Here is a 21,105-nt window from a genome sequence, read left to right as displayed (position 1 = left end):
ATTTGTACACTTTGGATAAATGCCAATGTCTTTTCTGAAAATTTTAAATTCTTCTTCTTTTTAGATAAAAGAATGATGACTGTGCCAGAACTTCTGCAATCCAACCAAATGAAATCATATGTCCAAATATGCTTATTTGATGAATCCAGTCATATCAGTGGAAGGAGGAAAGACAATTACCTTTTTAAGAGGAGGAGATGAAATACCAGGTGTTCTTCAAACATTTTGAAGCTGTCCTTGCTTCAAAATAGTATGCCAATAGGGAAATACACGTTGCACTTTCTTACTGCACAAGTTCCACTCTATTTCCCATTTAAACCATCATTGGTAACTCTAGAGGACCTTTATGAAAAGTTTATCAAAATGATGTGTTAAAGGACAATGATTCATCATGGGGGGAAAGCATGTTACTTCCAGCCTTAAACATTGTTTACAATTTATTTTTGGGTGGGGGCACTGCTTACCTGCTGCACATTATTTCATAAATTAATTCAATTGGGCTATAGCGTTCCAGATTTTATACAAATACATTTTCAAAGAACCCTGTTTCCTTCTGTTTCAGAAACCATCATTAACCATTAATTTCTTTCTATTCCAAATTAATTTAAAACTTATTTGTCTAGCCCTAGTTAGTCCAATAATGGCTATTTTTATTTTTTAGACTGTAGAAGAATAAAGTAGCTTGGCCTGAGCATAATATTTGTTTCTGTTCATGTTGTCTTGTATAAATAAAATCTTGGCACAAGGGGTACAGTTGGTTATGAGGGGCAGTAAACAAGACCCCTTGACAAATGATGTAAACTTGTAAAGACATAGGTGCATACCAGCAGATAACACCTAAGTCTGAAGCACTCTGCACATCTCAGAACACCCAAGAAGTCTACAGCAACTCCTGGAATCTTACTTTTACATGTGCCATCTTTTAAAGACAGGTCAGGTGTATTGATTTTCTCTTCACCTATCAATTACATGGTCTAAATGAGCTACAATGCCAGTACTTCTAAAATGAAGATGATCAGTCTATCTTTTGTTGTTGTAGATAGTGGTCATCACTGTATTTGGGGATGGGAATTCTGCCCCTGTACTTTGCCTCATCAGATCAGATTGTTGTGAAGCTGGAAGTCCTTGTGCAAATGGGATAACTTGGTGGGATGCAGCCCTGAGGATCACCATTACATAAATCAATCTCACTCTTCATGTTGGAGTAACATCTGAAGAGCTGCTCAGTGTGTACATTTTTACATGCATTTGCTCCTGGCTCCCTTTTTTCGCTCCCCATGTCGTGCACCAGCAAATCTAGTTAAATAAAAATAATCTTCATAGGATTTTTTAAAAGGCCAAAACACTGGTAGGGAGCCTTCCAAACTGTGTGTTGTGACACATTAGTGTGTCAGCTGCAGTGTGTAGGTGTGTCGTGTGAACGCTCCCTGTTCTCCTTCCAGGGCTGGAAAGGGGTTAGTTTAACCTCCGATTTGCTAGTAAAGCTGAATTACTGTGTCACAAAATTATGCATGTCTAGAAAGTGTGTCACCAACATGAAAAGTTTGGAAAGCTCTGGTGTAATGTATCATACTTGAAGTTTCTTGAAGCTATATAATGTCCTGTTCTGATGAGCTATGTAAGTGTGCTACATAAACTATTTCATCTTCCGCCCAGATGATTTCTCGAAGAGGCAGTGGTATGGAGACAATGGAATCACTTCATCCTTTGACATTTTACTGAACTTTTAGAGGAAAACTTGCAGTTTCCTAAAGAAGAACCTGATAGCTTATCATACAAGTCAATGGGGAGGGAGATGGTTTTAGGGCCACTGAAAGATCGATTGGATAATTTCCATGTGCATTCAATGCACATAATTCCTAGTCTTTCTTATTTGGAGGTCATAGCATGCTGGATTTCATTACAGTTGTTGTTTTTTTAGTCTATTTTGGATTCTTATTGTGCAGATAGCTTAAAATGCAATACATCTGCACAATTTTAACTGAGCAACAGCTAATATACCTCCTTCTAGAGGTAAGTGAAAAACCACTTACAGTGATCTAAATATTTTTGGAACTAGCCTTCAGCCTATGAAGATGAAGATGAATTAATAAATTTAAAGGGAAAGTTGTGTGTGCTTAATATATACCCAGCCGAAGGCCTGCTACAGCAATTTGTTACATATAATAATTATCAGCCTATACATTCCACGCAAGTTTCCTCCTCTCGCATCAAGTAATGTTCACATTTGAAGTCTTTGCACTGAATCAATCATGTATTTTGTGTAGAGGCATTTGGATTTTTTTCACTGTTGGCTATTTTATGCAAAGTTGTACCAATACCAGTTTCGCAGTCACCACCACACGTACATGGTAAAATCATCCTGTGTGGGCATCATAATCTAGAAAACAAACAAGTGAATTGGGCATTATCATCAGCATATGTCCATGGTATCTAGCATTCTCTGAAGAGAGATGGAAATTTCCCATTCGGAGATCCAGTTAACGAAGTTAAAGGGAGGGAGGGAGGAGCTCTGGCTTACAAGCATAAATCAATAGATGTGCACTATGAACTGAAAGCTCACTGAAAGTACTCAGATCATGCCAACGGAGTCACAATGGCCGGCTCAAAGACTCACTTGGTTTTGGAGAACTATATAGGAGGCCAATTTATTCCTTGCTCCTCATATTTAGATTCCTATGACCCGTCTACAGGAGAAGTTTATTGCAAGGTGCCAGACAGTGGCAGAGACGAGGTGAGTTCCGGCATAGATTCAACTCCTTGTCATGATATCAGGGTAATTGCCTGGACAATTAACAAAAATGTTTTGCAGCTGATTTTATTTGTTTCACTTTTCCTCAGTATAAAACTAATAGTGAAATTGCCTTATGTTTTGTATTATACTGCTAAATATTTGCAGAGAATGTCTGTGTGGCATTGGTTAATGGTATTGGTTTGAAGCTTTAAAATCTTTGAATCAAAACTCCTTTCCACTAGTTGAAGCCCTCAATGTTCCTACCCAAGTTTAATGTACTTTCCCTTGAAGTTTCTTTTTCTTTCTCTCGATGAGCTGTTTCTCAAACTGGTAAGATGGAAGTGTATCCAATGACAAGGTGAACTGAGAAGGCAATGAATTGCTTGTTACATGACTGTGTTCATGACCTCTTACACCTAATGCATTATTCCTTGAGGCTTTGAAAAGAACTGAGTTAAATCATAATATCTATTTGTAATGACTAAAGTTGCAAAAAACAAACCCACATATAAGTTTTTGCAGTTTCACCTCAACCTTCAGCATGGCCAGTCTATCAAATATTTGCTAAGCACTGATAAGTAATGGTTGAAGTGTAACTAGCTGGGTTTGCTAAAGTTTAAACTGGCTCCCTGAAGCTTTGTGCTTTCCTAGTTTGCTTCTGTATGTAAACAGAAGGGGTGATCTTATATTTGATCAAGTATGTTTAGAGAAGAACTTCAAGTAGCCACTTGCATTGACCTGTGGTCCAGCCTTCCCCAAGGCTATGTCCTCCATTTGTATGTGCACTTACATAGATGGAGATAGAGATGGAGGTATTTGTGTACTCCTTAGGGGGGGGGGAACTTGCAGTGGGCTCCATTTTTATTTCAAGGCTTGGTAACTGCTGTGGAGCATTCTCGTAATCCTTGCTGTAACATCTAAGAACATTCCTCATGCGGATCGGGGCCCCCACTTTCTGCATTTCCCTGCCAGCAACAGTGATGAGACTGGGAAAATGCACAACCTGCTGGCTTCTGTCTGTGTGATGACTGGTCCTAAACCAAGGGTGGGGGTCCTGTGGTTCCCCAGATGATGATAGACTCAAACTCCTATGAACATGTAACCATTGGCCAGACTGGACTGAGACCTCATGGTAACTGGTGTTCAACAACATCTGGAAGATAACATTTCCTCACCCAAACATCATGACAGGGTTGGTGAGAATTTGACACCAGCTTTTTGACTTTTAGATGACTCTTCAGACCAGCCAGCTGCTTTTTCAATGCTTGTGTTTTCCATCCACTCCACTGGGTCCTCATATCCATTGAGTGCTCAATGGATGCTCAGTGCTCCTCATATCCATTGAGACCAGATGCGTCTCTGTTGTTCCTGGCTGCTGCTTAGCACAGGAGTTGCTAATCTTTTGGGGCCCATAGGCACATTTGCGAACTGGAGAAACGGCTGGTTTCTTGCTATTACCCTTAAAACGAAAGCTCAACAGTGCCACCTAATGTAATAAATTGGAAGATGACATACAGACGGAAGAGTATTGTTCCTAGACAGGGCTAACATAGCCTTCTCCAACTTTGGGTCCCCAGTTTACAAGTCCCATCATTCCCAGCCAGCATGGCCACTGTCTGAGGATGGTGCAAATTATAGACCCAACAACATTTGTAGATCTAACGTTGGGCAAGTCAAGCGATAGTCTTGGCAGTAGCTTAACTTCTGCTTCTAAAAAAGAGGTGACTGTCTCACAGCTGCCCAGAAGATAAGTCTAATAGTAGTAGTAGTGGTGCCCATCTGACTGGGTTGCCCCAGCCACTCTGTGTGGCTCTCATCAAACATAGAGCACAATACAGCATCACACACTAAAAGCTTCCCTGAACAGTTTGTGATAACTGCTGATTCTGAACACTACTCTCATACATGGCTGGTGGCTGTGGTTGATCTAGGTAGCTAAGAAGCAATTTATATATGCTCCAGAGTAGGGGTGCAATATCTGCGGTCCTCCTGATGTTGTTGGACTCCAACTCCCATAGTGCATGGACATTGGCCATGCTAGTTGGGACTGATAGAAGTTGAAACCCAACAACATCTGAAGGGCCACTCATTCCACATCCCTGCTCTAGAGCCTATTTTTAATACTTATTCATTCCCCCCATGTATTTCTGCTATGGTTTTCTACTTGGAATGGTGCCCTGGCTTGAACTGAGTCATGGAAAGGGTGATACAATAAATACAGTGGTGCCCCGCAAGACGAACGCCTCGCAAGACGGAAAACCCGCTAGACGAAAGGGTTTTCCGTTTTTGGAGGTGCTTCGCTAAACGGATTTCTCTATGGGGTTGCTTCGCAAGACGAAAAAAATCTTGCGAGTTCCCGCGCTTTTCCCCGCTTTTTCCCGCCCTTTCCCTAAGCGCTAAGCCGCTTATCAGCTGTTCCGCTGATAAGCCGCTTAACAGCTGATTGCTAAAAGCCGCTAAACCGCTAATAGCGCTAATCCGCTAAGCCGTCAATGGGCTTGCTTCGCAAGACGAAAAAACCGCTAGACGAAGAAAATCGCGGAACGGATTAATTTCGTCTCGCAAGGCACCACTGTACATAGGAAGCTGCCTTATACAGAGTCGAATTATTGATCTTCCTAGCTCAATATTGTCTATACTGACTGTCTGGGTTCCAGATTGGAGTCCCTCCCAGCCCTACCTGGAGATGCCAAGGAGTGAACTTGGGACATTCTACATGCAAAACAGGAGCTTTGCCACGAAGCGATGGCCGTCCCTCCCCCCTTTCCCCATAATTTCTGTTAACATACACTGTGCGTTTTGGTTTTGCTGAACACCATCCATTCATTGTCTTTTTAAGGTGGAGGCGGCTGTCATTGCTGCCCAAAATGCTTTCCCAGGCTGGTCGGCCAAAAGCCCCCAGGAAAGGTCAAAAATAATGAGCAAGTTGGCAGACCTTATTGAAGAAGATCTGGAGTCATTTGCTCAAGCAGAATCAAAGGATCAAGGTAAAGACAGAAGCCTGTTTGGGCTGCGCTTCCAAGTGGTAATAGGGTGAAGGAAATGGTGTTCTCTTTGAGTTTTCACCTTCCTACTTGCTCTTCATTTTGCATAATCAATACGTAATACTTGCATGCCTCATCAAGTACAAGTGCATGCTTCCTTGCACATTTCTGTAAACTGCATGCAAGTTGTAGTGGTTGCAGTGGGGTAGGGGCACTAGCTATGAAAGCTGGGCAATTAATTACTTGCTTAAATAACAAAAGCATGGTGGAATTTGTCAACTGGTTCTCTGTTTCAGGGAAAACCATTACGTTTGCTAGAATGGTGGACATCCCCCGATCTGTATACAATTTCCGTTTCTTTTCGTCGTCCATCCTTCACCAGACAGCAGAATGTACACAGATGGACCATGTGGGCTGTATGCATTATACTGAGAGAACACCTGTGGGAATTGGTAAGGCCTATTATGGAGTGTGCTGTTTGCACACGACCCAGCAGTGCTCAGTTGTGACCCTGACACCTTTGTTAGGATCTATTGCGGCCTGAGCCCCCTCCAGAATTTACCACCTCAAAGGTTAACGAGGACAACACGAGGAAGGGCCATAGCTCAATGGTCTGAATAAAGTATTTCAGATAACTTAACAAAATAAATCACATTCCAATCTACATCAAGCCATGCCCCAGAATATGTCTACAATTTCCATCCCTTGTTTCTTTGTTTTTACAGTTTTGCACACCATAGATTTTACAACAAAACACAACATCCCATAACCTTCAATGAAGTAAGGGTATGAAGGTTTTGTAAATGAAAAGAGCAGATAAATGTCACAATTTAGATACAAGCTTTTAATCCCACATTCTGATAAAACGTAATCTACTTTAATTCTACTGTTTTGTAAAATGTGCTTTCTGTTTATAGAATTCCACAGATATGCCACTAGGTGTCACAATTTTACTTCAGAATTTTAAAATGTTATTATTGCTACTACTACTACTACTAAAACTACTACTATGCCTCAACAAGGTGTTCTCAGCATTATACCTCAACATCCTGGTGTATTGGACAACTCCTTCCTATGCAAGCCTTGTGGACTCCAGTATACTCAAAATATTAACTTTTGCTGGATCAATCTCAATTTCAAATCTAAGGAAACACTGTGTAATTAAGCATTTGCAAGCAACAATGAAAGGTTTAGCTTTCTGTAAGGACCCAGTGATTCCCTCCAACAGTTTAGGAGGTGCCGAAGCACACAAAGCAAGTATGCCATAAATAGATACCGCAAATGTTTCAATCGCAGCTATTGCTACTCTGCACTAGTCAGTAATTGATACTTAAGTTGTAAAACAGGAAATAACAAAAATTCTTCATCTGAGCCTCTTAGATATATATATATATATCCCACATTCAATCAATTCCTTCCACACAAAAAGTCTGCCTCTCTATCTTCAAATCTGGACTGCCCTATAAAGTTTGTTTAGTGAGAGCATATGGGTCAAATTTTAACTGGCAGCATATGCTGCCTCTCGTTGCTAAAATGGTCTGGTCTTGGAATTCATAATGCTTCTTGCTTATCTTGGATGGGGGGGTGTAGCCTACTGTGCGAAGGCAAGAGTCACACTGCTCTGCCAAGATAGGATGGCTCAGTCAGTAGAGCATGGGACTCTTAATTTCAGGGTCATGGTTTTCAGCCCCACCTTGGGCAAAATATTCCTGCATTGCAGGGGACTGGACTAGATGACCCTCGTGGTCCATTCCAGCTCTATGATTCTATGATTCTAAACACACTTTTCCTTCTGGCTCCACCCACCACAGGCTTGTGTCCTCTGCACAGAAGGAAATATGGTCCTCTGGCTGAAAAATGTTGCCCTGCCCCTACACAGATGAATATTTCCTTTGTAGGCCAGCAGGCAGAATGGGTCATTGAGGGTAGAGTAGAAGGAAAAACAGTTGAAGCACATGCAGTGTTGCCATGCTGGGTATTGGGGAAATCTCAACTTTTGTCAAAATGTCAAGACTCCCGTTTTAAACCAATTTATTTCATTTCTCTCCTTAAAAAATAACAATAAAAATAAAGCTGGCTTAATTAGTCCTTGGAATTTGCCACTTTACTTGCTGACCTGGAAAATTGCGCCGGCTATTGCGTGTGGAAACACTGTCATTGCCAAACCCAGTGAGATGACATCTGCCACTGCTTGGATGATGTGCAAGCTTCTCAATAAAGCAGGTATTTCCCCAAATGATGTATTAGTATAGGGGTGTCACATTTCCTGTAAATCAATCTGTAAAGTGTCAATACAGTGGTACCTCGCATTACAGATGCTTCAGTTTACAGACACTTCAGGTTACAGACTCTGCTAACCCAGAAATAAGAACTTTGCTTCAGGATGAAAACAGAAATTGTGCTCTGGTGGCACGGCGGCAGTGGGAGGCCCCATTTGTTAAAGTGGTACGTCAGGTTAAGAACAGTTTCAGGTTAAAAACAGACCCCCAGAACGAATTAAGTTCTTAACCCGAGGCACCACTGTATAGTAATAAAACAGTTGACACATTTGCATCCCAATGTGTATATATTGCTATAGGATGCAGGGTAGTCTTTAAAGCAGCATGCTACCAAGTTTACAAAGAGAAGGAGTGTTGATGTTTTCTTTATTTCTACCTGCAAGGTATTCCTCCAGGTGTGGTGAACATCATATTTGGGAGTGGTCCAAAAGCTGGAGATGCTCTAGTTTCCCATCCCAAGGTGTCATTGATTTCCTTCACGGGAAGCACTCTCACTGGCCAGCGCATCATTGAAAGGAGTGCTCCGTATTGTAAGAAGCTCTCTCTGGAGCTTGGAGGAAAAAATCCAGCTATCATCTTTGAGGATGCCAACTTAGATGAATGTGTTCTTACTACTGTAAGATCCAGCTTTGCAAATCAGGTATGGAAAATGGGCAACTCCCTGTCTCTTTTTGTACTAAGTTCATTGCTTTGCTTTTGAAACTTCAAAAATGTGCATGCCCTCCCTAACAGAATTTTATCCTGAGGGGGTCATTTTGAATGCGGAAACTGATTTCTACAAGGGTATCCCACGAGGGACAAATTGAGTGGACATCGAGACATAAGTATCAAGTGATAGGAATGAATAAGCAAATGTTAATCCTCTTGATTTATTATTGGCTGGTGCTTTTTCAGCTTCCTCAGAGCATGTTCAGAGAAAATTTGAGTTCTGTTTGAGAATCCCCTCCTAGTCCGTAGATGTGTTGATGCAAGTGCACAGATGGTGTTTCTGACACCCCATGAGTGTTGGTATTATCTGGTGCCATGCGTATAATTCCACTTACACATTGGGAACTGTTGTCTAGTTGCCATACCAAGCAAATGCATCTGAGATACTTGAGAATCTGAGGAACATATCGACAACAGCAAGAAGACGCCCACACCCTGATAGTCCTGTGGCAGGAGGCCACTTGGAGAAATCCCCCTACAGTAGAAGAATGCTTGGGTATGATAGATGGCAATGAAATGTGCATTAATTGCCACCTACACCCCCCCCCCCCAAAATAACCCCTCATGTGTAGTGCTCTAGTACCACTTGGAATCATATTTACATGTAAAGAGTACTTGGTAGAATTAGCAGTGGGTGGCAATGAAAAATTCATTCAGCTACAATAAAAAGGCTTGAGATGCCTCAGTAGAGAATATATGGTCACCAAGGAAGAATTGCTTGGTTGATTTGATTATTTGGTTGGGTAGTCAATTTGCTGTTGAATGGGATGCTTGGAGGAGGTGCAACTAAGGTCCCTTGGCTGCACACACAGTTCTGTAGAGCCTATATGCCATTGCAGTGCAAGTGGAACCCAGTTCTTAAATTCCACATTTAGAAACTTGCCAAGGTAAATATTATTGCAATTGTTGCTAGAGGTTTTGATTAATTGTTGTTATGCCGTAGATCTGCATACACACACACACATTTAAAAAGCCGGGTTGTAGAATATGATAGATAAGTGTCCCCCCCCCCCACATGCAGCACAAATTATGTGTTGATTTCACACAGCCCATCAGAGTTTTAACAAAATCTTCAATAAATGGTAAGGAATTTGCAGTGATCTCCTCACATGCACTGTTTGCTTTAGCTCCCTTGTCTGCTGAATGTTGGCTGTCCAGGTGCAGAAGCTTGTTAGTCATTAAGATCCAGAGGGATGGCATTTGTTAATTGAGCATCACAAATTGATCAGATCTGTTTTCCAAGTTGACTAATTGCAAACTTCAGTGGCGTCGCTGTTCAGTAATTATGCAGGAAGCACAGTGTGACATCAATCAGATGACAGGCTTGTGTGGGTAATTTGCTCCAAATTTCCGCGCAGAAACGGTTAACACTTTTAAACATCCAGTTACTGTTTTGGAAGCTGCAGCCCTCATCATCTCATTCGCCCCATCCAGCGCTGTGGCCATATAGGCTGCATTCCCACTGTGGAAGGATGTGTGGATCCAGAATTGGCCTCCACAGTCACTTACAGACTCATTGTTAAGACTGTGTTCATGGAAAACTAGCTTACCTGGCCACGAGTGATCACCAAAGATCTATTTCAAAAGGCTGTCCTCAGCTGATTCAAACGTGAAACATCTGTTACTTGATATTCCTTCACTCAGTGGTGTCAGTCATATGTCTGACGGCCTTTTCACACATGAGCTGGACATCACTGCTGTTGTGAACAGGCATGTGTGGTGGTGATGGGATGAATAATATTTGCAATGGGAAATAGAGAGGGTGAGGACCAGGACACCCCAGGGAGGGATTTTCCAGCAGAGAATCTGAGTGGGAGAGAGCACCTATCAATTCATCCCTGCAAATTCCTCCAAAAAATTACTGCCCCTGCCCCCAATCTGGGTCTGAAATTAGAAGTGAATTTGATTGTAGGAAAAAAAAATGTGTGTTTGTGTGTGTGTGTGTGTAGATTGACAGGAGATAATCAGTAGCTACAAGAGGAGTTAAATATCCCTTCTCATACCTAATTATTGTCCCTGTAAGTGACCTTCCTCCCTGTTACCTGGGCAAACATGGAGTTAGGAGCTCACATCTGTTAAGATAGCTAATGTCTATGTGGTACTAGGGCCAAGCAATATAACCACATGCTGATATTTGCACTTGATGGAGTACTGTATTTTTCACTCTATAAGACGCAGCAGACCACAAGATGCACCTAGTTTTTGGAGGAGGAAAACAAGAAAAAAAATATTCTGAATTTCAGAAGCCAGAATAGCAAGAGGGATCGCTGTGCAGTGAAAGCAGCAATCCCTCTTGCTGTTCTGGCTTCTGAGATAGCTGTGCAGCCTGCATTTGCTCCATAAGACGCACACACATTTCCCCTTACTTTTTAGGAGGGAAAAAGTGAGTCTTATAGAGCAAAAAATACGGTAATTCCAGGGCCTCAGGTAGCATGTGCTGGGGAATGGGGCACTAAGTAACCACACCTACTTTTGTGAACAGCTAGGATCTAGAATCAATCTATACTGAAAGCAGAAGACAAGTATAAATGAATCTGGATTAAGACAAATCACATTTTTCATCCCTGACCGATGTTTTTTCTTTTCTTCCCTCCTGCCTCTCCATCCTATTACTAGGGTGAAATATGTCTCTGCACCAGCAGAATCTTTGTTCAGAGAAACATTTACAATGAATTCTTGAGAAGATTTGTGGAAACTGTCAAAAAGTGGAAAGTTGGAAACCCCTCAGATCCCACAATTGACCAGGGAGCACTGATAAGTAAAGAACATTTAGCAAAGGTAAAGAAAAAGAAAAACCAAGGTTGATTATTTGTGATCAAATAAAGTGCTGTTTTTCTTTCTGGCTTGAGAAGAAAGGACCTCAGGACATGAAGAGAGTGATTTTTTCTCACATCACTGTAAATTCACAGTCATTTTGGGATGGGGAACAGGGCAGAACTTTTAGCTGATTTTGAGGCCTAGTATACCTTTCAAAATTTAAGCACTGTAGTTGTTAGAATTGCATGTAAATTCCCTCCGGGTAACAAGGAATTAAAAATGTTGCTTCCTCTTGTAAGCTCGTTTTCCAAACATGTTGACAGCAGGATTGAAAATAATATTTCCGATTTCCAAGAGCCAATATCAACTTTTAATGCTCCAAGGGTTTCCCCAGCATTGATTACTATCAACATTATTAGTTAAGTACCTGAAATCCCTAACACTACAGCTCTCTTCAGGTGTTACCAAACAACATCCACAAACAGATGCAGTGCAAATGAGTGCACTAGCTCCATGCCCTTCTAACACATGGAAGGTGACACTCTGAAGCAGGGAGCCTTTTGTGTCTGTGGGGGCTCCTTGCATAACTGGGATTCTGAGGCAAGAGCTTTAGGTTTTGGACTGTCACTTTCCACAATTTTAGTAGGCAGTAGAAGGAGGTGGAGCTAGGAAGCTTCTCCAAAAGCTGTACTGCCCCTGCCTCATGTGCTTGCTGTTGACATTTAGCAATGCCTGTGAAGTACAAATCACTTGGAAAAAGTCCCATACAGTGGTACCTCGGGTTAAGAACTTAATTCGTTCTGGAGGTCCGTTTTTAACCTGAAACTGTTCTTAACCTGAAGCACCACTTTAGCTAATGGGGCCTCCCGCTGCCGCCGCAAAATTTCTGTTCTCAACTTGAATCAAAGTTCTTAACCCGAGGTACTATTTCTGGGTTAGTGGAGCCTGTAACCTGAGCATATGTAACCCGAGGTACCACTGTATTTGGATTAGACTGGATTACTGCAGTGCACCCTATGTGGGGCTTCCCTTGGGCCTGGTCCAGAAGCTCTACCTAGTGCAGAACACAGTGACTAGGGTGCTGGTGGGGGCAGCTGACCAGCAGCGTGCGACACATCAGCTAAAGCACCTGCTCTGGTTTCCCATATCCTGCTGGGCCAGGTTGAAGGGCCTTGTGTTTCCCTGGACACCTTGAGTCCAGGCTGTCTTAAGCACTGCTTGAGCCCTTATACCCCAGTCCAATCACTGGAGTCTGGAGGTGCACTGTTAGTTGTCCCCCTGACTGGCCTCAACCAGATTTCAGGGGCATTTAGTGTCAGTGGTCCCATGCTGTGGAACCATCTTCCAGCAGAGATTTGGCAGGTATCCTCACTTTTGACTTTCAGGAGCCTCCTGGAGACCCCCCTTTTTTTACACCGAAAGGCCTTCAGAGCTGTTGAAACCTTTCACAACTACTACATTATGCTTTTAAGGTTTTCTAAAAGCATTTCTTTTGTGTGCACTGCCCTGATATTTTATAAGGGTGCTTTAGAAATACTTTTATACCTGTAAATAAATAAAATATTTCTGTAGCCAATCTGTGGATAATTGGAAATTGCAACCCTTTCAAAAATTGATTTGTTGCTGTTGCTCCTCATAGGTAAAGAACTACATAAAAAAAGCAGAGTCTGAAGGGGGTAAAATTCTCTGTGGAGAGGGGATTGATACTTTGACTCTTCCAACAAGAAACCGGAATGGGTATTTCATGCTTCCGACGGTCATTACTGAAATTGCCGATGACTCAAGTTGCATGCAGGATGAGATCTTTGGCCCTGTAACCTGCGTCACAGTGTTTGACACGGAAGAGGAAGTGATCAGGAGAGCGAACGGGGTCAAATACGGACTGGCAGCCACTGTCTGGTCAAGGGATGTGGGGCGGGTTCATCGCGTTGCTAAGAAACTCCAGTGTGGATTGGTGTGGACCAACTGTTGGCTTATCAGGGACTTGAATTTGCCCTTTGGCGGCATGAAAGCCTCAGGAGTAGGCAGAGAAGGAGCAAAGGATTCCTATGAGTTTTTCACTGAGGTGAAAATGATTACTATAAAACACACTGAGATGCACTGATGAAAAATATTCCACATCAGAATAAACAAACACTGTGGTTTTTTCCTGTGCCTGTCTTTGAAATAGATAAGGCAGATTTGCTTACAATGTGACCTGAAAGCCATAATTTATACTGTAATTGCATTGATGGTATAAGTTCACTGGCTAGTTGTCTGCCTGCCCATGGAGAAAAGCAGGGGTGCAAGTTAAAGGCTTGTAGCTGGAATGTGGGCACTTTTTAGGACCGAGTGCTGATTTTGGGGTGATGGGGTCTGCAAAATGCCTGTGCTTGCAGCTGCATACTCATCATACATTTAAAGCATGTTACTTCCCCCAAGAATCCTGGGAACAAAGCAACTTGTTAAGGGTGCTGCGTACAGTATTGGAGCTCTGTGAGGGGTAAACTTCAGTTAGCTGTATACTTTGTGTTAAACAATGTGCTTTAAATGTATGGTGTGGATGAAGCCTGAGTCCCTTTGTCTCAGCTTTGCAAAAGTCTCCACTCATATTAAACCTGCCTTCACCTGGTCTGCTCCCTGAGTCATTTGGTTGGAGAATAGGAAGACCAGAAGCTTCACATGGGCAGCTGGAGAACACCTCCAGGGTGCTGCTGCTGCACCCACGGGTGCCAAGTTAGCAACTTCTAGCTTACTGAACAGGACCAAAATGACAAATTCAAATGGAAATTCGAGAAATTATAACCTTATAACCTTTTCAAATGGAAATTCCTTCTGTGAGCTTTAGGAATAGGGAAAACAACGATTGTTTCAGATATAGCTTCCATTTTCATCCATATGAGGGCAGCAGAGTGTGTTGTTTGTTCCCCCTTGTGAATTGCTTAGGTTTAATATATTTTTATGTACTTCAGAAATACATTTCTTCTGTGATGCTTTTTTTTACCATTAATAAAATCACTCAAAATGGAACAAACCCATAAAGGAAAAAATATCATTTTTTTAAAAAAATGGAAAAAGGATTCCGTTGGAAGAAACCGTCTATGTTTTTGAGCTTTGAAGGGTAGAAAACTACCATAGTTTGACTGTATTTCACTGCCCATGGTGAAATCTTAGTGTTAAATTAAGGAGAGTGAAAGGGATTCATTATACTAGACCTATGAGATGCAGTCTGATAAGTGTAAAGATTTTGTAGTTTTCCATTCCTAGGGCAATGGAATTTTTCAAAAACCTTCTTTTCTGCCAGCTGTCCTGTCTGGTGAAAGACATCATGTAGTCATCATGAGGATTTTGTTTAATCGTTTTTATGTAAGTCTGAAGAGTCAGCCCATCTGTTAAATCTTACAGATGGAAATCAACTCAGATCTGATTATTCCACTCCTGCTGGTTGACTTTCTCCTGCCCCCAGTTGAGACGTGTACGTCATCTTGCAATGATTTTAATTGGCTCTGGCCAGGCTGGGATGTTGCAGAATTTTCACAGAATGATGCCAGCATTTTCTAATACTTACAATCAAGCTAAAAAAATCCCCCAAACGAACAAGCACTTTCTCCCTAGGACATCATCATCATCATTTAAAGATTTAGATTATCAACAATTGAAGCATGCTTTTTTGGGAAGATGATCATGGGTCTGTATTTGTGGCATGTTTGAGAACATTTGATTTTCCAAATTTCAACCAATTGATGTTCAAGACTTTCAGCAAAGGTACACAGAGAACTGTGATAAATACAAAATGTTCAGCTAGTATCAGTTGTAGCAACCAATCCTATTGCTTGTACCCCAAATATGTGGTCTGAATTCATTGTATCGCATGTTAGTGCAGGTGCCCTCCAGATGTTGCGAATTCCATTTTGCATTATCTCTGACCATTGCCCATACTGACTGTAGCTCACTGGAACTGTAGTCCAAAACATTTGGAGCACACCAGGTAGGGGGATGCTGTATTGAAATCAACAATCCATGTGTGAATGTCCAGTGCAAAGATCGGAGATATGTTTTGTAGTGGTGTGCAACTCCTCTTCACCCCTCCTCTTGTGCTTGTTGGGGATTTCACTCAGAAGTCACTCCACCCTGCCTCTTGGAGTTTTGAGGTGAAGACTGCCTCCTCTACATTTTTTTTTGGGGGGGGGGAGGTGGGGGATGCTTAGCTCAGCTGCAACCAGCCTTACAGCTAACTGGATCCATATGACAAGCTCTGAATTTCCAGCTAGGCAGACTTTCTAGAGCTCCGAATACGCCAGTTGTTATTGCACAGCCTTCTGCTGAATTCACAGTTCCGTGGCTTATGCAGTGCCTTTTGTCTTTTAAAAAATGTTTAGGGGGACTCTCATTTGGACTCAAGAAAATCACCATTTTATAGTTCAAACTGGGGAAAATAAATACAGTAAATGGACAAAAGTACAAAGAACATGCATTACCTCATATTACACAGCTGACAGCTCACAGTAACTTCCACATTGGCATAAGGTTATGTACACTAACATCTTTCAGATTCCTCTGCAAAACACAACACATCCACATTCCACACTGCTTCACACATTAAACGCTCGCTTCCGTCTGAGGCTCAAGAAACACCATGACAAGAAAAGAGGCCGCCATCAGGGGTAGCAACGGAACTGACGATTCACCATGCTAGAGAAGAATTTTAATTTTTTTTCTCTTCTCCCATTAGATTCACAAAATCTTTTGGGGTACCCCTGCATCCCCCCTGAAAAAAGCCCTGGATTTATGCATCCCAGCTATATGGCCCAGTCCAACAGGAAGAGGCATTGCTTTTCCCCCCAGCTGGAGCATGTTGGAGTGCAGTTCCAGCACTTATCAGGTGGGCGCCATTGCGGGCCAGCGCTCCGCCCACCCACTTCTTGCCTTTACGTATTTCTGAGAAGCCCCAAACGTACATTTCAAGTCAAAATGGAAGTTGGCCAGCGTGTGTGAGTCTATACTTTTAAAAAAAGATTTATGACTCCGCCTAGCTCTTAGCCACTTCTAGCAGCGTTTGGTCAAGCTATGGGGTGGGGCCAGTTTGTATTTCCTTTTCTTCAGTCCATCTCCTATGTAGCGTTGGTTGGCTTTAAGCTTTCCAGCTGGGCCTCTACCATTACATGCACATGCAATTGTGTGAGGGCCATTCTGAGCTGCCCTGAATCTAAGAGAACGATGGAGGCAGGAGCACATTTATTTTCCTGCACTAGAACCAGAGGCAACCCCAAAACCAGCTAGAGAGATAGTTTGCTGTAGTTTTCAGCACCTCTGCAGGTGGTTAATGCGGCTGTTATCAAAACTGGCATCTGCTCAGGGCTGCCCCAAGTCTCCCAGTTGACTTACTGTAGCAACTTCATGTTGAGTTTTGCCACCTATTTTTCATGGGGGGGGGGAAGCACTGGGAGGAGGGAATGCAAACACAAGCTGCTGCTGAATGTGCATGCAGAGCTTCAGGCTTCCCCCCAAAAATATAACCTTGCACCCCTCATTTGTGGGTTTATTTCTGCATCAAGACAACAAGTGCTGTGCTTCAGTTTCTATCCAGGTTTCACTGAAATCTCGTGATAGAGAGCGAAGACAAAAGTCATTACCTAGTCGTAAGTTAGAAATTAATTTAGGGTGTGAATAAAACTGAAAATTGGGTGTCAATTGAAATTAAATATTATGCAACAGTGAGGATAATGTTGAATCTTCTTTGGCTTAACACCAGTTTCTTAGAAGCCAAACCCTCCAGGATAACAACATTCCTGTGTCTGGCTTTCCAGCCTCCTGCTGCTATAAAATTCTTGTTCTGAATAGCAAAGTTCATTGCCTAACACTTAGTTGAAAATATGATGCACTTATTTGGCAAGCTTCCTAATGGTGATTATATTAACATAGCACGCAGCCTTCGTTTTGCTCTAATGTTTATTTTTCTCTCCCAGCCAAATTAACCAACTGCGGCTTTCATCCCAACCTTGAGTTTGTCTGCAAAATTTTGAATTTCTGTTCTAATTTGATTTCCTGCCCATTTCACTTATTTATATTTATTAGTTGTCTCATGAAAACTCTCTAAGCAGCACTCATGCTAAAGAACTCTAAACAGTCAATCAAAAAAATGAAAAGGACACAGACAGGGGCATCATTTCACACACAAAGAGCAAAAACCTTTTGAATGGGGTGCGGTATCTTCAAGATTTCTGAAAACCATCAGAAAAAGTTTGCGCTTTTCTCTCTGTCTCTCAGCATGTCCAGACTGTCTGTCTTTGGGTGGGATTCAACCCCACAGTCGCAGATTCAGGTTACATAATTAAAGTCAAGCAAAACCAGGTATTTCCCTCTGTTGTCCTCTTTTCCACACATGAAGCAGCAACCATCAGTGGCTTCAATTGCCTTGTATCTTTTTGACCAGGCTTTCCCTGACTAAAATGAGTGGATCCTCTTATCTGTTTTTATGATGTCTTCTGTGGTTTTTATGTTGCATTTTTGCATCCTCCCCTTTAAATGTTAAGCAGTTTAGGAATGCAAATAAACAAAGACTCTCCTCCCTGAAAGAGAGGGGAGTGGTTGTGGGCGGGAGCCCGAGCACCGCCCTAGCAGGGGGCGTTTTCCCCCCTGCCTCCAGCTCACCTGGCTGGCGCTCACGCCCCCTCCGGTGGCCATCCAACCAGGTGCCACGGAGGGGGCGTGTTCAGCAGCCTTTTGCTGCAGTGCTAGCCTTTCCCTGGCCTCATTCCTCTTCGTCGTCCCATTGCGAGTCACCCACCCTCCACTCCCTTTGAGTTAGGGCTTAGGTCATTGGCCTTGCTATGGACCTTAGGTTGGTCGCCCTGGTTGTCCAGAGGGCCTGGTAGGAGTTTTTCCATTTGGCATTAGGCTTTTTGGGTTTTTTGCCTACCTCGTAGCAATCGTCACAACTTTCGTGGTATTGGTGGGTAGGTTAGGCATTGGAATAATGTGTCGTGGTGTGTCGAAGTGCTAGGTGTGGCCATCGCCTATGCCTTCAATTTTTAGGGGTTTTCCGTTAAAGGAATCTGGCGGTCGTGTATTCTGTCCGATGCCTGCTTGGCGGGAGGCCATGGCACGACCCTCGGTGACAGCAGGGGTGAGCCTATAGTTGGATTAGCATCAACAGGCTCCACCTACTGGTGTATAAACCCACCTGTTTCGTGATCCAGTGCCTAAGCCAATACCTTTTCACTGCTGTAATCAATAAAGCTGTGGCCTTTACTAGCCCATTAACCTTATATCTCGTGTCCTTGTGTCTTCATTTCACTTTGCGGGGGTCGGGTCCTCGAACCACAAATGCATTCTGGAGGCTCACTAATAGAGGAGGGGAAACTAGGACAGAAGAGCCATTCTAATACTGCCACTGCTTCTTGTGGTTCTCACAGAATAAAATTAGATTGCTTCAGAAGAGAGGGAACTGTTTTGCAATCCGTAGTTCCTGTTCTCCGGCTAATAATTTTCGATGCTCTTTTTCTCTCCCACGAGCAGCATGGGAAGAGCCTGCCTTTCTTGGCTGAAGTGGATCCCATAAATTCTCAAGCATTATAATGATAAGTCACCACCGACCACTGGGAGACATCTTAGCTCTGCTGTTTACACTTGCACACAAAAACGTTTCAAGTTTCAGTGGGAAATTGCTGTATCATTAATGGTGAATGGCACACACATCTTTAATAATTAGGTTTCCCTGCTTTGAGCACAGAAGCAATGACCTGATGGCCCTATTTCCATGTGTTAATGTTGGGAACTGATTTTTTTTAGGGGGGTTGTACATGTCTATCAAAACTGAATTGTTAATCAGATTTTAAACCTTAATGGGTTTGCATCACTGGAAGCAGCAAATTGTTGTGCTCATTCCAGTGATGAATTATGTGTTTAGAAACAGGTTTTTGGAGCATAGCCTGTACTGGATGTACAAATGTCTTGAAAGGTTTCTGGTGAAACCACATATTGTGACCTAGGTTTCTAAGGGCTTATACACTATTCTTCTTGTCCCATTGCTGCCCCCCAGGGAAAACCACTCTTCTGCACTCAATTGGAGCAAACAGCAATTTGGGTTTTCTCTGGATTGATGTTTGCTCCAATTTAGCACTAAAGAATGGGATTTCCCTGGGACAGCAGTGGGGTTAGGGGAAAACTGCTCAGACTACTGCCTAGAAAGCACAGGTAAAGCAAAAGATAAATTTAAAAAAAATCACTTGGACCTATGTATACTAGGCACGGAACAAACATAAGTGTAGGCAAGCCTTAAGTCCCTTCTGGTGCAGCCAGGGCCAGATTTAGGTTTGATGAGGCCCTAAGCTACTGAAAGTAATGGGGCCCTTTATATATCCAGCTGTCCTTTGTCAACAACAAATTGTCGGTGTTTTTTGTGTTGAATATATGCTATATGGTAATGTATCTAAAGCCATTTGCACATGCAGAATGTAGGCACCCTATATCTAGAAATGAGCAAACCAGTGATATTTTAGGGAGCAGGCTAGCTGATGGAGCCCAATACTTACATCATAGGAGCCTACACAACACAAAACACTTTGCTGTATGTAGGTTTTATTTTATTTCTTTTTTTATCTTATATTTTGGAAATGTACATCCAGTTTTTTCCCCTTTATTATTTTGGGAGGCCCCCAAGAGAGTGGGGCCTTAAGCTATAACTTGTTTAGCTTATACGTACTGAATGACTGACAGCAGCTTTGCACCATTTCCATGTCCTCTGATTTTAGGTACATATTTCTGGTGAAAAGATGTCTGCATTTTCTCTTGATAGAGCTATAATTCTGCAGTCCCACATATCCTTTGCATATCTTCAGGATTACTATGTGAGTGCAGGATCTAGTAGTACCGCTAAAATGTCAAGCATTAACCAGTTTCCCAGCGTCTTCAAATGCTGTTACGCACTTGCATGATGCATTCCCCCAAGCAGCCAAAGGAATTTCCCCCAGAATTATTTCAGCCACTAGGATGGTGTGATTTCTCAGCTAATGTTTCACATGTTCAGTCAGTGAAAAATGTAACAGCTTGAGAAATTGCAGGTGGTGGCTTTATTGCCTGCTGGTTTGAGGAATAGGTGGAAAAATCTAGATGGATGTTTAGCGCTGAACCTGTTATTAAATGCAGCACTGAGGAATTCTGCAGTGTCTCTGCTGCCTTTTCATTCATATATTGCTATTTCGGAATCCAGCAACCAAAGAATTTCTATTGGCAGTATATGTTCAGTTTACTACATGGGGGCAGGGAACATTTTTAACTAGAAATCAGAACTTGAAAAAATGTCCATCCCATCTTTCTGATCTTTTGGGAGAAGGTCCCTGCAACATAGCTAAAGCACCTGTGGCATTCCAGATGTTTTGGACAACAACTCCCATCAGCCCTAGACAGCATGACCATGGGTCAAGAGTGATGGGAGTTGTAGTCCAACAACATCTGGAAGGCCACATCTGCTTGAGAGTGTTCAGTACGTGGTAGCCAACCAAGTGGAGTAGATCCATTGAAATCTATGGACCTAACTTCTTCACGTTCATTAATTTCAACGGGTCTACCCTGAGTAAAACTTGGTTGAGCACCACCCATTATCTGTATCAATTGACAGTTAAAGAACAAACCATACTTTCATGTTGTTCGGGAGCAAACTCTT

General features: G+C 42.4%; 2 protein-coding genes across 4 annotated transcripts in view; both read left to right on the top strand.

The window, feature by feature from the left end:
* Positions 1-697, top strand: part of HBS1L (HBS1 like translational GTPase) — a 42,264-nt gene extending 41,567 nt beyond the window's left edge. For all 3 annotated transcript variants that reach the window (XM_083731666.1, XM_083731664.1, XM_083731667.1), the window contains one exon: positions 65-697. In XM_083731666.1, coding sequence (XP_083587792.1) covers positions 65-76 — 12 coding nt within the window. In that variant the 3' untranslated portion in view covers positions 77-697. The remainder of the gene's footprint in view (positions 1-64) is intronic.
* Positions 698-2,014: 1,317 nt separating this feature from the next.
* On the top strand, positions 2,015-14,475 carry ALDH8A1 (aldehyde dehydrogenase 8 family member A1). Its single transcript, XM_083731685.1, has 7 exons — positions 2,015-2,734; positions 5,574-5,721; positions 6,015-6,170; positions 7,792-7,941; positions 8,381-8,637; positions 11,322-11,483; positions 13,102-14,475. The coding sequence occupies exons 1-7, from the start codon at positions 2,597-2,599 to the stop codon at positions 13,564-13,566; spliced, it is 1,476 nt and encodes a 491-aa protein (XP_083587811.1). The 5' UTR covers positions 2,015-2,596; the 3' UTR covers positions 13,567-14,475.
* The last annotated feature ends 6,630 nt before the right edge of the window (positions 14,476-21,105 follow it).

The sequence above is a fragment of the Podarcis gaigeae genome (assembly GCF_964106915.1).
Source record: "Podarcis gaigeae genome assembly, chromosome: 3".
Classification (NCBI taxonomy): Eukaryota; Metazoa; Chordata; class Lepidosauria; order Squamata; family Lacertidae; genus Podarcis; species Podarcis gaigeae.
Note: the sequence above shows the minus strand (reverse complement) of the source record. Positions and strands in the feature narration are given on the sequence as shown.